We start from the raw sequence: 16,282 nt of genomic DNA, 5'->3' as shown, positions 1-16,282 counted from the left end.
CCATGTCCCCCGAGATACTTAATTTTAAAATGGCAATATTACCCAAAGTGACAGACTTATTGTAAACACCATTAAATTCTCAATGGCTTTGCAGAAATGCTGAAATTGATATAGAGTTGCAAGGGACCCCAAATAGCCAAAACAATCTCAAAAAAAGAACAGAGCTGGAGGACTCACACTTTCTGATTTCCAAACTTACTACAAATCTACCCTACTCCAAGTAATGTGATAATGGCGTAAGAATAGACATACAGATTAATGGAGAACCAAGAGTCTGGAAATAAACCCACACTTATTGCCAATTGATTTCTGATAAGGTTCCCAAAAACATTCAGTGGGAAACAAGAAGTCTTCAACACATAGTGCTGGGACAACTGGACATCACACACAAAAGAATGAAGCTGAAACCTTAAGTCACACCCCATGTAAAAACTTACTCCAAATGGATTAAGAACCTAACTCTGCAAGCTAAGATCATAAAATCTTAGAAGAAAACATAAGGGAGAATCTTCACAACCTTGTATTTCACAGTGGTTTCTTAGATATTACGCCAAAAGCATAAACAACAAGAGAAAAAATAAATAATATGGACTTCATCAAAATTCACAACTTGGGTACATCAAAGGATTATCAAGAAAGTAAAAAGATAGCCCATAGGATAGGAGAAGATATTTGCAAATCACTTATCTAATAAGAGTCTACAATCCAGAATATATAAAGAACTCTTAAAACTCAACAGCAAAAAATTGAACAATCTAATTTTAAAATGGGTCAAGGACTTGAATAGACATTTCTCCAAAGAAGAGATATGAATGGTCAAGAAACATAAGAAAAGATGCCCAGTGTCCTTAGTCATTAGGGCAATGCAGATGAAAACCACAATGAGAGACCATCTTATAACCACTAAGATGAATGTAATAAAAAAAAAAAAAGAAAAGAAACAACCCAAATATGTACCAAGTAGGGAATGGATAAACAGAATGTGGTACACCCATACAATGGAACATTATGTGACAATAAAAAGAGAATGAAGTGCTGATTCATGGAACAACGTGGAGAGGCCTCAAAACCTTCTACTAAGTGAAAGAACTCCCACACGGAAGGCCATTGATTATATGACTCCATTTAAACGAAATGTTCAGAATTGGCAGATCCATATAAAGACAGAAAGTAGGTTAGTAGTTGTCAGAGTCTGGGGGAGAGGGGCATAGGAAGTAATTATTAATGGATACAGGATTTCTTCAAGGGCAATATAAATCTTCTAAAATTGACTGTGGCAATGGCTGCCAATTCTGTAACTGTAAAAACCATTGAATTGTACACTTTAAATAGGTTGATTTTTTGATCCCATTATATCTCAATAAAGCTGTTACTAATTTTTTCCTTGGAGAACCAAAAGGAAGACTTCTAGGGAGATTTCTGGAAAATGTTTTATCACTCTTAAAAAGAAGCTCAGAGAAGGGGCACCTGGGTGGCTCAGTGGGTTAAGCCTCTGCCTTCGGCTCGGGTCATGATCTCAGGGTCCTGAGATTGAGCCCCCCATTGGGCTCTCTGCTCAGCAGGGAGCCTGCTTCCCCCTTCTCTCTCTCTGCCTGCCTTTCTGCCTACTTGTGATCTCTCTCTGTGTCAAATAAATAAATTTTTAAAAAGAAAAAAGAAAACATTGTCCCGAGTGAAAGAAATCAGACACAAAGGCTACATGGTGAATGATTCCACTTACATGAAATTGCTTGCATAGGCCAATCCATAGAGACAGAAACCTGGTAAGTGTTTGCCAGTGGCTACTACTAATGTCTTGTGACAATATTTTACCACACACAAAAAAGAAGAGATTAGGTGGCAAGTAAGCACACACAAAAATGCTGACCATCATTAGTCATTAAGGAAATGTAAAATAAAACTAAAATGAGATCCTATGACCCACCCACTGGAATGGCTCAGATCCAAAACTCTGAAGGGACCAAGTGCTGGTGAGGATGTAAATGGAATCCTCACCTCTCGCTGTGGGAATGCAGAATGGCAGCAGCCCCTTTAGAAAACACTTCCACAGTTTCCTACGAAATTAAATACACACTTGCCATCTGACCCAAGGACCCCACTCTTAGGGATTTACAGGAGAGAAATGAAGACATACATCCATATAAAAACTTATTTGCAAATGTTCATAGCAACTTTATCAATAATTGCCCCAAACCTGGAAATAGCCCAAATATTCGTCACCTGGTACATGGGCAAAAGGTTTTAACTCCATACGTGAAAAGCTAGTCTGTAATAAAAGGAAACATCCTGCTACTGTTTGCAATATGTGAATGAATCTCAAGCTTTATCAAATGAAAGGAGCCATACACAAGGCTAACTATCGTATCATTCTACCTATATAGCTTCCCAAAACAGGCAAAACTGTAGGGACAGAAAATAGATCAATGGTCACCAGGGGTCGTGACTAGGAGAAAGAGATGAACTACAAAGGGGCAGAAGGGAAATTTTGAGGGGGAAACAGAAATGTTCTCTATATCATTGCTGTGGTAGTTGACATGACTGTGTACATTGTTAAAATTTATAGAACAGTACACATAAAGGGTGAATGTCACCATATAAAATGTATACCTCAAGTAAGCTGACTTTTCAAACCACTCATTTTTTTGTCTTCCATTACTCTTTCTTTGAGGAGCACAAGCATTGACTCTTTTAATTTCACAGTAGTGGAAGTGGAAGGGAGGTTGTTTCTGGAGCTGAAGATCAAAATGGCGGCACTCTTTCCGCCAAAATCTCACAGCACAAACAAAAAGCCCGTAGGTTCATTCAGCACAAGTGAGGACCAGAAAAAAATAATGGTCATGCTTCTGGGTCATCAAGAAAAGGAAGGGAAACAGAGTGGGGGGAGGGACAAAGAAGGAATTGAACGGTGGGGAACTGGGCTGCTGTTAAATGGGGGAGAAGTCGTGATTAGGCCCACTTGAGTAGGACAGATGATTCTAGCATCATGACTAGACTCACAGATCAAAAGCGTTTTTGGTCCTCTGTATCCTAGGATCCCGAGTAACTGGATCCTTTGAGGGGCTGTGGTACAACATTTATATTTAGATGAAAAGAAAAGGATCCCAGTCTTTGGATCACCTTTTGCCTAAAAAATGGTGCCACCCCTGCCCCCAGCACCCTCCACAGGCTCGCTGACTGCACATATTTGAAGAGTTAATGCATCAATATACTAAACCTGGCTGAAGAGGAGGACAGTCTCCCATTAAATTAAAAACTGTAAAGGGGACTGTAATACAACCATTGTTTTGTCTGTTATTACTGCAAGAGCACTAGAGAAAACAGTATCTCATTCTTGATTGTGTGCTTGTGAACAACTCCTCGTCGAAATAGACGGCTCCAGTGTTTTCAGGACTCTGAAGGGTAGAATAGATCTGAACAGATTCAATGTAGACCTCAGGAATTGAATATACAATTTCGGCAAAGTACGTCCTTCGCCATTCAAGCCCCACTAAAGCTGCTACGTGGCTCATATAATTGATTTGCGGCTCCTTCTCCCTGCGTCTACCCCTTGGTTTATTAAAATAGAATAGACAAATACCAATAAAGAGAAAAGCTCCACTGAGAATTGACCAAACCACATCACTTTCTTCACACCTAGGGTATTCCGACCAATAGTAATTTTACAGCGGCATTGCACAGTCCCAGACCCAGAGCCCTGCAGCCAGGAGCCCGCCGCATGAGCAGACCTTTCCCTGAAGCACAATAAAGCAATGGGTTCATGAAATCACCATTAAGTATCATCGAACACCGGAGAGATGCGTCGGACAGAGGCAGGAGGACGTGATGAACCTAACACCTAAAAACCCATTAGCAATGCACTGGTCTCCACAGGAAAGCACACGGTTGTTGATATGCTCCTGATGAACACGAAGGACTGAGGCATAGACTGATACAGATGGAAAGCCTCCAACACCAGGGGCCACAAGAAGTGCGATTTTTTTTTAAAGATTTTATTTGTTTATTTGACAGACAGAGATCACAAGTAGGCAGAGAGGCAGGCAGAGAGAGAGGGAGAAGCAGGGTCTCCACTGAGCAGAGAGCCTGATGTGGGACTCGATCCCAGGACCCTAGGATCATGACCTGAGCCGATGGCAGAGGCTTAACCCACTGAGCCACCCAGGCACCCTGAAGTGTGATTTTTTTTTTTTTTAAAGAAAATATACCTAAAAACAGACTAAGTGGAATCATCAGCCCTCCCATTTATCATTATCCCAATTCTCAGTGTCGCTTCTTTTCAGTAATACACAACGTATGGTTAAGAAATAACCTGTATCATCACGTGTCTTAATAATGCAAGTATATTCCATATGTGTAGGACCTTGGGCTGTGCCACAACACCTGAGCATGGAGAGTTGACTGTTCAATGAGAACATTTTTAAAAGATACAGACAGAACTTGGCTAAGTCAGCCGGAAGGCTTGGTTTCTTTCCTCCCTGACACCTAGAGCTTTCTAGAATGCTTTCTCTGGGTCCCGGGAAAGGAAGGTATTTAAAGGAATATTTAGACTTTATGTCTGTGCGGGCTCACTGCCGCTTTGACAAGAACTGGGAGCATCGTGGACTGTGTCTAAAGAAAATTAAAGAAACTAAAAACTAAAGAAAATCATTATCACAGAGGGGGATAAAAATGTACCTTCACGTTTAAAGGCCATTTGAACACAGAATTTAAAACTTTGAAAAGTTTGAATTAGTTTTCAGTGGCCCCACGTGCACACATCCTTTCAGCAAATATTCATTCAACACCAGCCACGTAACATGGAGAAGGAGATGCAGGAAAGATGAAAACGGAAAAAAAAAAAATCCTCAACAAAACAACCCTCGTCGCTCACTGTTTCTGAGGACTTCCAAGACCTTTAAATAATAAATATTTCTTACCAAATTGCAATTTGGTGAGTTAAGTGTAAAGGAAGCAGCCACATTTTACGGCATTTTCATTAGTGCCCAAAGGGACTTTTAAAAAAATAAAAGAAAGAGAGAGAAACATTACATTTTTCATTTGGCCCATAGAATTTTTTCTTAAGGAAAAAACTGCTGAGGGATTGATAATATTTTTCACCACTAACCCATGAGTAAGGTCTCATCCTTTCAGAGTGCCTGGGCTTGATCCCTGTCTATAAAGATGTAAACAGACATTTCCACTAACATACGCACAAGCCGTGGTCTCTCCTTCGTTTGTTTACATTTCTGCCTGTTTTTGTAAACAGGCATATGATACATGCTTCAACCCAGGGCCTTGGGAACATGGTAGGAATGGGGAAATGTATACACAGAATCAACACAGGCCACATTTTCTCTCCAGCCTCATACAGTGTGAAGGTTGGTATTTATTCCACATTTGATGAAGCCTTTTCCCCCAACCCCAATTTTTCTCTAAAGCCTTAAGTTTACTACCTGAGTACTTAGCCACAGGTGAACGGATGAAGGATGAATTATCCCAGATTCCAGTCCTAGCTAGATGAATATTTGGATAGACGAGGATTGCACAAGTTTCTGGGAAATGAGTCGTACACAAGATTTTATTCCATTTTTAAAAGTTACTCACCCACTCACCGAGTCCAAACCAAGGTTATGCGGTGTTACCTGAGATTACTGGTGGTTTCTCCAAGCGGACCTCTGCTCCCCCGGCCCCCCACCCCCTTTATGGAAAACATTCCTCAAGCTGAGCAGCTTTGTTCTCTGAGCACATCAAGTGCCTCACCCCACAGCCGTGGTTCCAAGTGTTTTTATTTCATGGACCAGCAAAATCCCTCTGAAGGTTTTGGGACCCAGCATAAGATTGCTATCTTTACATTCTGCCATTACGAATTTAAAAAGCAAAAAACAAACAAACAAACAAACAAACAAAAAACACAAAAAAACCCACAGCCACAGGAATGTAATGGAAAGAATAACCAAAAAAAAAAAAAAACAAAAAAAAAAAGAAAGAAAGAAATAGTAAAGATATAACCTCATAACCAATTTATAAATGGAATACATTTTGCTCCATGAAAAAGCTCATAATTCTTATTTTTTCTCTTCTTGCCATAGATTGACTTCTGGGAACCACTACCTTTGAGCTTTGCATCAGGGCCATAAAAGAATGAGTTAACCAAATATTCAATTTCTGCTGTTTACGTACCATGGCATGGGTTCAAGTTCGTCCTGGCTGCAGAGTAGAGGAAGTGAGGAAATGTAAGAATCAAGCCCGTGCCGTCTCAGTCCTCCACGTGGTGCATACTGCCAGTGTGGGCCATACCTCCGAAGGGCAGTTACTCAGGGTTTGCCCCAGTCCTTAGTGTGCGACTAGGAACCAGCAAACTCTCCCTGCACGCCGGGAACAATCAGAGGCAAGAGCTACCCTCCAACCCTGGAATTGTTAGAAATCACTTTAAAACATTCAGTGTGATTATCAAAAGCACAAGGGAGGGCTCAGACATGTCCGTTTGTGCAGATGCAGGCATACCGAAGTCCAATTAACGTGACCCTCAGGAATGTAAGGCAACGTAAGAAAGCCAAAAAATTACTCAGTCTTTTATAGCACCTAGGTGTTTTTTTTAATTTTAATATGAATTATTTCAAATGCAGTTGAGAACTAGGAAATCAGTGTCCTTGGGAATAGTATTGGGCATGTTTATGTTTTCAAGCAATCCGGGTGAATTTCCTCACAAGCCAAGAGGAAGCCTTAGCAAATAGGGAGGTCTGAAGAAAAAAGCCTGAAAGCCTCCAGAGGTGCCTTCCTCTAGGGCAAACTGTGCTTGTCACAGTGGCCTTAATAACCGCTAGGTTTTCCACCATTGTAAGGGCTTCAGCAAACCTGTCGCTGCTGATGAAGAGATCGTAAAGTCCTTCCCCCTCAGTGAAACGAGGAAGAAGGCTACATTCTGGATATTTTAAATAATTTAAAATTAGATCAAAATGGTGTCTTTCAGGGGTGCCTGGGTGGCTTAGCCGGTTGGGTGGCTGCCTTTGGCTCAGGTCATGATCTCAGAGTCCTGGGATGGAGCCCTGCATCGGACTCCCGGATCACCAAGAAAGGGAGAGGTATCTACCTCTCCCTTCTCTCTCTCTCTCTCTCTCTCTCAAAATAAAATCTTTAAAAAAAAAAAAAAAAGGTCTTTTAGGAGCAACTGCCACCTAGGACCTATATCTTGGAGGAGGAAGCCTGAACCCCAGACTTCAGGGTACAGAGATGTCCCTAGATGCAGAGGCTGGGATAACGTCCACTATGCTGGTCACTTCATTGTGATGCATACTGTTTGTGTTAGTGCTCAGGTCTGAGTTCCGTAGGTTTTGAACTGTCTGCTCCAACCCTACTTTTCCCATGAGCCCTGATAGTTATGATGCGCAGTTTTGCAGTACTGTGGGAGGAACCAAAGCACCTGTCTTATTCTCACACAGCAGTCAAAGCCCCAGTGTGACCCATGCAGGGACAGGGATGTGGAAGGACGTTAGGAATTAAGGGCTGGGGATGGTTATTAGAAGGTTATTAGAAGAAACGAGAAGCAGCGTCCGGCCTTATCTAGAGGAAATCGCTCCTGATGGGCTCCTAATTCTTGGCTCTGAAACATGTCTGCTCTGGACAAAGGCAATGCTTCAGACTATCCTAGCTTCGTGAGAAAAGAGGAAAAAACAAACAAACAAACAGTGAAGAACATTTAATTTGCTTATTTGTAATTACGTGGTTGCGCTGCAGGCTTCGAAGCCAGGATGGCTTTATAGGATTCCTCTCAAGTGCCAACTCCGGCTGATCTGCCTGAAGCCATCGGGTAGGAAGGATGCTGCAGCCACGTCTGGGCTCGGTGGGGAAGAATGCCACCATCGGTCAGTGACGCCTGTCAGGAGACGAGCCACAGGGGTCACCCCAATTGCAGAAAGTGAGGAGATGAATGGGCTGGGAAGACAACCCCACGGGGTCCTGGAATCCATACGTTTACACTTTGAAAAGGAATACATCGATCCTCTGATAGCCAGTCTGTCTCTGTCGGTTCCCCTGAGGCTGGTCCTTTGGGTAAACTGAGAATGTGGAGGGTTTAAACTAGCAGCGCTGAAGACAGTCGCATTGGGACCCCGGGACCCTGTGACCAGAAAAGGCCCTGCTTCAAGGATCCTGCCGCTCATTACCTTTGGACTTGTAATGCATTTATTCAGGTTAAGTACTTGCCATGCTTCTCCCCTTCCCCCATTTTTTAAAAATTAGTTTCAGGGATAGAATTTAGTGATTCATCAGTTGCATACAGTACCCAGGGCTCATTCCATTAAGTGCCCTCCTTAATGCCCATCACCTGACCCCCCCTACCCCTTTTTATGTTTCCATATTTCATTGCTTGTGAGATGCCATGGTGTCGGTATACACCAGGACACCATCAGGAGGTTGTTTTCACACATGTGAACTTGACTATTTGGGGTGGTTTAACAGTGGGACCTCCAAGGCAACCCCTTGATATTTTAATTAGCAAATTATTTGAGGACCATTCGAGAAAAGGGTATGAGTCCTGATTGCTGTCTGGAAACTTTTCTTTCCCACCACAGAGAAAGTACATGACCAGAACTTGCAAGAAGGGTATCAGTGGCTCAGAGAAAATGCCAGAAAGTACAATTCAGGGGAGCACTCACGTAAGAAATGCTCTAGGAAGCACAGAGGACAGACTGTGACATGGGGAAAAGCATGGATGTGGACAAGTCTGAGTTAGAGTGGAGAAGTCATGCTCTATGTGTGAAGACCTTTTTGGACAGGCTTAACCATAGTCCTCTTGTATGTCCTTTCTAGTTTTGCAGAAGAACTACCCGTAGATAAGTACAAGGGAACTATTCTAGTAAATATAAAGCTTTGTGTCATGCTGCCGCCATTTTTCTTCCTCATCGGCGCCCAAAATATTGGCGCCTCTTCCCGTTGACTGTGCCTTAGATCCAGTGAAATGCGGCATAATTTACATCCGTGACAAGTGAGGAAATGCAGTAGCAAGGGGCTAATTGTTGAAATATTGTCCATATCTTCTTACTGGGTTGGTTGCACATTTAGGACTAGAATGGGTAAGACCTCCGTTCTTGCCACACCACATGGATGTCACTTAGTGTCATATTTCAGAAAGGCTGGTTTTGAAGAACCCAATCATAGGCTGTGGACAGCCAACTAGAATGGATCAACCCAAAGTAGATCCATGTTTGAGGCCACACAGCAAGATTGTTCCGTTTGGGTAGATGCCTGACAGTCTGAGCTGTCAGCTTAGGTATGGAAGGAAGAATGCACGTCGCCAAGTGTGTCACTGGATTATTTCTTGCTAATTATCACCTTCACTTCGTTGATAATCCCCCTTTTAAGTCGCCGTTAGCCTTCTGGTCTGCTCCTCTCTCTTGTCATCTTTAATTTCATTCTTACACCAAAGGGACTTCTTGGGTGTGTTTTTAGCGCTAATAATCAAAATACAAAGAAATCGTTAGGTTAAACCATATGGAGATAGACAATATTTAACGTTGCTGACCTACAGAATCAGCGGCTTTGTGTGATTCCACGTCATACGTGGCACACGAGATGTTCACATGAAACAGTTCACAGTCCGAGATGAGAGGACAGCCCTGTATGTGTCGCTATTGAGAGTATTCTAATTACAGTCTCTCTTCCATTTGAGCTTCTGCCCCTTTAGTGGGAGCCTCTGAACAACACTTTCCGTGTAGACGGTTCCCTGTAAAGACTTTCATTTGATCAACGGTGTGTACAATATTGTCTTTTCTTTTTTAACTCCATAAACATCCACTGCACACGTCATAGAGGCTGGGTGCCCTCCCCAGCCTTGGACACAAGGGTTGGTGCAGCCCAGCCCCTGCTCTTTGAAGCACGTTGTCTAGGAAGGGAGACAAATCTGGACATAATGACAGTGCAAAATAATAAGTAACATCATAAAATAACACATTGTAAAGGCTCTTAATTCAGCAGAGCAAGAAGACCTCAGCTCGGGTGACTTTTGGGCTCTTCTAGAAGGGCGAACCATTTCCTCAGCAGCAAAGAGGGGGAGCGGTACAACATCACCCCGCAGGACGGCTGGTGCAAAGTCACAGAAACAGGACAAAGAAGAGTGTGTGTGAAGCAGCTCAGTGTGAATGTAGACAGGATATGTGGCATAGGTGAGCGGAAGGACGGGACAGCAGGCTTGTGTAAGACTTGGTCATGGAGGTCGTCCATGTGGAGGGAGGAGTTTTCATTCTGCAGGTGGGGAGAAGACACAAAACACATTGACGCGGGATGGAGCAGCTTGGAAATAAAACTGCTTTTCCTGCTTCGATGTATATGTCCAGTCCGCTCATCACCTAAGCAGAGAGAAACATTGTCTTAGCGACCCCAGAGCATCAGTGTTGGTGGTGAGAGGTTTTTCTGAACCAGGCTGGGTGCACATGTGGGCCGAGGCCATCTGGGATTTCCCAAGGGGCGCTCAGCTCTGACAGCTCTCCCGACACAGTCATTGAGGTCTGGTCCCTCACTGTGGCTGGAGGCAGAGCCAAAGGCTGCGTTGCTGCGAGGGACTGTGGCTTTGGCCATCGCGGGCCCCCCCGCACTGCCTTGCTCTCTCCTTCCCTCGGGGGAAGGAGCTTGCCAACACTCACTTCGTGTTTCAAAGATTCCTCCTTGGGTCATTGCAGAAGAGGCAATTCTACCTAAATGCAGCGAGATTGATTTCCTTCCTGGCCAATCAGCGGCCAGGTCGTCCAGCCACATGACCTGGCATCTGACATTTACCACTCATGGAATGGAATTACATGGCACTGATACACTGTGTGCTCACCCTGTGCAGGGCTTTCTCCCTTTGGCTCCCTCCTGCTTAATACTGGTTAATGTGCAGTAGTGCTGATTATCTGTACAGGGACATCAACCAGAATGTATCAAAGCTTTACCACAAATGGAGATTTATATGTGTGTGTGTGTGTGTGTATAAATTATACATAGACACACACATATGTATGTATATAGGAATACATATGAATGAGTTATCCCATTTATGTGATTTTCTAGATGCATTAAGCTAAGAGACCATCAAACGTTTTTGCTTTGTTTTAAATATTATACATATATGTGCACGCGAATTACTTTGTATGATACCTATGTGCATACATGTATAGGTATATGAATGAGTTACCCTGTTTATATGAATTTTCCAGATGTGTAAAACTATCAGAGACTATCGAACATTTTTCTTTGTTTTATTTAAATCAAGTCTTCACGGAAATGTTTCTGAATGTGCCAGAAGGGTGAGTTCTGGAGTCTACTTGCTCTATTTGAATCTCTGTTTCTTCACCTCGTCGATCTGTGTCCTCAGGTGGGTGATAATCTTTCCGAGTCTGAGTTCTCCTCTATAAAATGAGAACAGCAGTAACTGACTCACAGCAAGGCCGTGTTTATTAAACGGGCACACGTGTAAAGCACTGGCATGTGGCACACTTTCAAGAAATGCCAAGAAGGAATACTTTATGCGTATTAGAACTGGTTCTTGAATATTGGGCCGTTGTCACCAGCGTTGGTGATTGTGGGAAAACATAGGGAACACCCTCATGGCCTAATATGAGTCAGTCTATTCAGTGGCCCCAGACTGCCAAGTTTTTGCCCAGTCTTATCTGGTTTTTGAATGTTTATATGGCATCCCTTGTTTTCAGATTATCAGCTATCGCACTCTGAAATCATCAATATGTATAACTACCTAACAGTCTTCTTTTTCCTGTAGTGTTTCACTGGCAAATCAGATAATCCAACCTGTTTAAATTCTATCCAAAGTAGGAATTTAGACGCACCTGTGTGGCTGAGTTAGTTAAGCATCTGACTCTTGATTTCAGCTCAGGTCATGATCTCAGGGTCATGAGGTCGAGCCCTGTATCAGGGTCCATGCTGGGCATGGAGCCTGCTTGTCCCTCTCCCTGCCCCTCTGCTCCTCCCCCTGCTTGCACAAGTGCTCTCTGTCTCTTTCTCTCAAATAAATAAGTAAATAAAATCTTTCAAAAATTAAAATAAAACAAAGTAGGAATTTAAAGGCTCTGATGGATTGCTGAAGTCTATGTTTCAGTATCTACACTCTGTGCTGTCTGTTTTAGCCACTCAAAGGTCTTTTCAGCCGATTTCAAGATCATTAGCTATGGAAAGACGAATGCTTCATGAGCTCACTTTATGCAGAATCTAAACTAGTCAGACTCATAGAAGCAGAGGGTGGAACAGTAAAGGCTAGGAGCCAGTGGGAGGGGGGAATGAGATGCTCGTCCAAATCACCCATTACACAGGGTGAGTCTGTTCTGGGGATCTAATATGCAGCAACATGACTTAGTTACCAATACTGTACTGTGTACCTGAAATTCACTAAGACAATAGATTGTAAAGTGATTCACCAGAAAGAAGGGAGGAAGGAAGGAAGGATAAATGGTAACTATGTGAGCTGAACGATATATTAGTTAGCTTGATTCTGGATGATTTTACAATGTATACATATGTATATCAAAACATCAAGTCATACACGTCCAATATATACAATTTTTATTTGTCAATTATACTTTAGTAAAGCTGGGGAAAAAATCAAACTGCAATTGAACATAATAAAATGAGGGCATAATTCACTTCAAGTGAAGTGACCCATCCCTTCCCCTTGGAAGGCTTCTTTATCCAGAGAGACACCTGGTGTCACAGGCGTTCCCATAGCGCCCTCTTACTCACCCTGTCTTAGCCCTTAGATGCTGTCTGATGCCAGCACTCTGGGCTGAACTGGAAACTCCCTAAGGACACCATCCTCTCTTTTTGGTTTCCCTTGTCTGGCACGTTGCAGGGACTCTATCATTAGTAAATGATTTCATGAATATCATTTCCCCCTTATTAAAAAAAAAAAACTGTACTTCCAACTAATTGAGCCTCTCATGACCTACTAATTTTCCAGTTCAACACACTTCTGATAAGTTTGTCAACTAAGTGAAAATGTCAACGTTTGAGAAGGTCAGCATGAATCCTTGGGGCTTGGGGGGGGTCTCAGTTTTGTGAGACATGGTGATTTCCCCAGGTGGGTGCTGACATCACAGCACAGGAGGGCAGAGAACATCAACCATAATCCTTTTGTGTTGTTGTTGTTTTTTAACCTCTTCAGGTTACAAATGCTGCTGCCAACTCCCATGGCCAGTTGACTCTTCATATTAAACCTTTCCTTGCGTGTGGAGGGGATGCATTCACCCAGTCCAACTTCGATGGCTGTGTCACTTCTGCCCGGTGTGTTTTAGAAGCTTTAAAGAACCACATTTAGTACCTGTATCTTTGTTCTCTACATGAGCTTCAGGTTTTTGTCTTCACAAGTTTCTGTTATCGATCATTTTGGTTTCTATTTTGTTGAGAGAAATTACTGGAAAATTTCTCATATGGAGTATTAAATTGATTTTATGATTTTGACAGTTACAACCCACGCTAGAATGAAAATTCCTTGTACCGTGCACCTTTCACAGTGTTTCTGAATTGCCGTGACTCCCCCTTGTTAGAGGAAAACAGTGGTTAAGAATAACAAATGACCCTCCCAAAGAAGCAGGTCCAATCAAAGTAATAGTTCATGTTCCAAAACCTTTATTCTTTTGAAAATTTCCATTCTAAATAAAGAATAGTTATCATCCAATCCTCGTTTTTAATCTTCAAGTCGGTCCTTGATTCAGTGTTTTTGCCAATTGCTGAACTACAAGATTTTCCCAAACTGTGGCTAACAGAGAGTAATTTATGTCTCTCTCTGGTTATTAAATGATCCTGAATCATAGGTCATAGATGTCGTCGTTTCTGGGACTGTGGTTTGGAGGACAATTCACTGATAAAGAAACCCCTCTTCACATTTTCACATAATAACCAGATCCAAGTTGACTCTCCAAGTCGCGGCATAGTTTTTCACCTTAAAAAAAAAATTCAGCCCTAACATGAAAGGTAAAAATTAAATAGAAAGCTGAGAGAATATAGATTGATCTTTACCTCTTGCTCTGCTGGCTGGAGGGTGCCACTGCCTTCCTGTGGTCCCCGGGATGTGCTGTGGCATTTAGACTGGGCTGAGTTTAATGAATTTAATACAAGAAAATTTACTGAACTGGAAAATAGATGCACTTAAAATAGCTCAATATTTGCCAACTTAGTGGTTCAGCGTATCACACACATGCTTCAGTGACCCACCTGTTTCCCGTCACTCGCTGGCTGGAAAGAAATTGATTCCCGCCTTCTACACCAGCTACCTGTTGCTAAAGGAACGGGGAACTGCATTTGATTTCTTGGTTGATAAGATGACCGATATTGAGATTTCTTTAATCATTCTGGCCCATATTTGATTAACATTTTCTTCCTTTGGGGGTTTACCCTCAAAGCATGACAGAAAAGACATTCAGATGTGTTAACTATCTTGTGTTAACTGATGCCATCCTGGAGCCATTGTATTAAAAACCTCCTGAAGCCTTAAGAACAATTGTTACATTCGTCCCACGAGCCCACATCCTCCGAAGAAAAGAGCAAGAAAGGACCTATGAAGGCTGGGGGAGTTACTTAGAGAAAAGATTCTCCTAAGTCATTATTGATGACTTTTAATATCTACTCCCTCTAATTCCCTGATAATTCCGCATCTGTTTTGAGAAAACCATGGCACTTACAGGAAAAGGCTCAAGCCTGCTTAGTATGTAGATGATCGTTGCTTCGCTATTTTGAGTCGTTTTAAAAACTCATTTTACATGTAGATCCGTCTCTGCGAGGAAGAGGCCAATTTCCTGCTGCTCAAATAAGGAAATAAAACGTATCCACTGCTTGTGTTCTTTATTTTCCTTCACCTCTTTCCTTTCAGAAACTGAAACGGGTAGAAAAATATCTTGTGCTGGAAGCCGTCCCAGGAGGCCATGAAACTCAGATGGCCAGGGGGCCCTGGAAGACCCCGGGCAAACCCCCGGGAAGTCGGGGTCGGCAGCATGTGGAGCCGTTGTCAGCCCACAGGACCACACAGCACTGTGGCATTTCCAAACAAGAACTTTTATTAAATCAAGCCAGCCAAGGAAAGCTGCTCTGTTTTGAAAGGAGCATATTTAAGTGAGAAACGGCTGGAGCAGTGGGGTGATTTAACACTTGTTAGCTGATAAATATAGCCTTCACCAGAATAAAACTTTATGATGCAGTGTTGAAAAGCTTAATTACTAAACCATCTATGCAGATCTTTCTTGCTCAGGCAGCCAGGGTGACAAATTATAGCAGCGGAATAGTATTTTTCACCTCTGGCATTTCTGAAGGGGAGAAGTATGTCTAGAAACATCGCGAAAGCAGTAATAATCCCAGACCAGATATTACTGAGGGAAAAAAAAAAAAGTTTCCTTGAGTCACCAAGCCTTCTGTGCAAAATGCCATCATCCCCACCCCCCGCCTACCCACTACCTTGTTAAGTAAAAAGAACAAGGTCAATTTTACATTTATCTGGTATTTTATACTCATCCAAGTACATATATATATATATATATATATATACACACATATATACGTACTTTATATATAACATATACGCCAGAAGAGGAGCCCACGCCTCCAAAACCCATTTCTACTTACGGGGCACCACACTGCTGCCCGATGAACATGGTCACCAAAGCTGAACCAAAATATTAGTTGGCGATATGGTCCTCACCACGTGGCTTCATTTCAGAGAGCTGACACCAACTCTGATGTGATAGATACCAGCCTCTGATATGGAATAAAGTCTCCATAAGTCCTGGCTAAATGATGGATCTTCCCGCGATTTTCGTTTGCTGGCTTATTTCCTTCCTCGGGGGTCGCTCGCTCTGATCTGCTCCGCGATGCGGGGCTCCAGCGCAGGCGCAGTCGGCAGAGCGTGCAGACCGCCGCGCACCTGTCCTTCCCTCTGTGGACCTGTCAGGCTCGTCGTTCGCGGTGTCCGTCTCTTGCCGTCTGGCCTCTCTTTCTCCCCTTCTGCTTTTTCTCCTGCTCTTTCCTCTGGGCCCAGTCTTCCATTCTCAGAAACCAGGGATCCAAGTGCACTCACTTTGTGATTCATAGTATTTGTGATTCCCTGTTTTAATATATCTTTTTCTTTTTCACCCCTTAAAATTTAAAGCTGTCAATCAGGTTTGTTATTTGAGGTGACTGGACCATCGTCATTTTGATTTTCAGAAGTAATGCAAGAATTTAAAACTGGCTAGAGCTTTGGGGGAATCTCGGTGCTAATAACCTAAAAAATATACATAAAGTATGGTACCAGGCTCTGTGGCGGGCACAACGGAGCATCATCGGCAATGTCCAGTTA

The 16,282-nt window shown here is 42.7% G+C and overlaps 1 protein-coding gene across 5 annotated transcripts in view; it reads left to right on the top strand.

The window, feature by feature from the left end:
- RNLS (renalase, FAD dependent amine oxidase) overlaps positions 1-16,282 on the top strand; it is a 262,250-nt gene that overhangs the window by 230,190 nt on the left and 15,778 nt on the right. Inside the window, exons 7-8 of one of the 5 annotated variants that reach the window (XM_080822617.1) lie at positions 13,121-13,239; positions 14,825-15,153. The exons of 1 other annotated variant lie outside the window; for it this stretch is intronic. In XM_080822617.1, the coding sequence (XP_080678743.1) occupies positions 13,121-13,239; positions 14,825-14,831 (126 nt within the window). In that variant the 3' untranslated portion in view covers positions 14,832-15,153. Of the gene's footprint in view, positions 1-11,221; positions 11,317-13,120; positions 14,799-14,824; positions 15,154-16,282 lie in introns of those variants that run through there. 3 more of the 5 variants (XM_080822615.1, XM_080822616.1, XM_080822619.1) reach the window with 3 other exon arrangements.

Source organism: Martes martes, assembly GCF_963455335.1.
Source record: "Martes martes genome assembly, chromosome: 14".
Lineage (NCBI taxonomy): Eukaryota > Metazoa > Chordata > Mammalia > Carnivora > Mustelidae > Martes > Martes martes.
The sequence above is the reverse complement of the archived record's forward strand: the minus strand, read 5'-3'. Positions and strand labels throughout refer to the sequence as shown.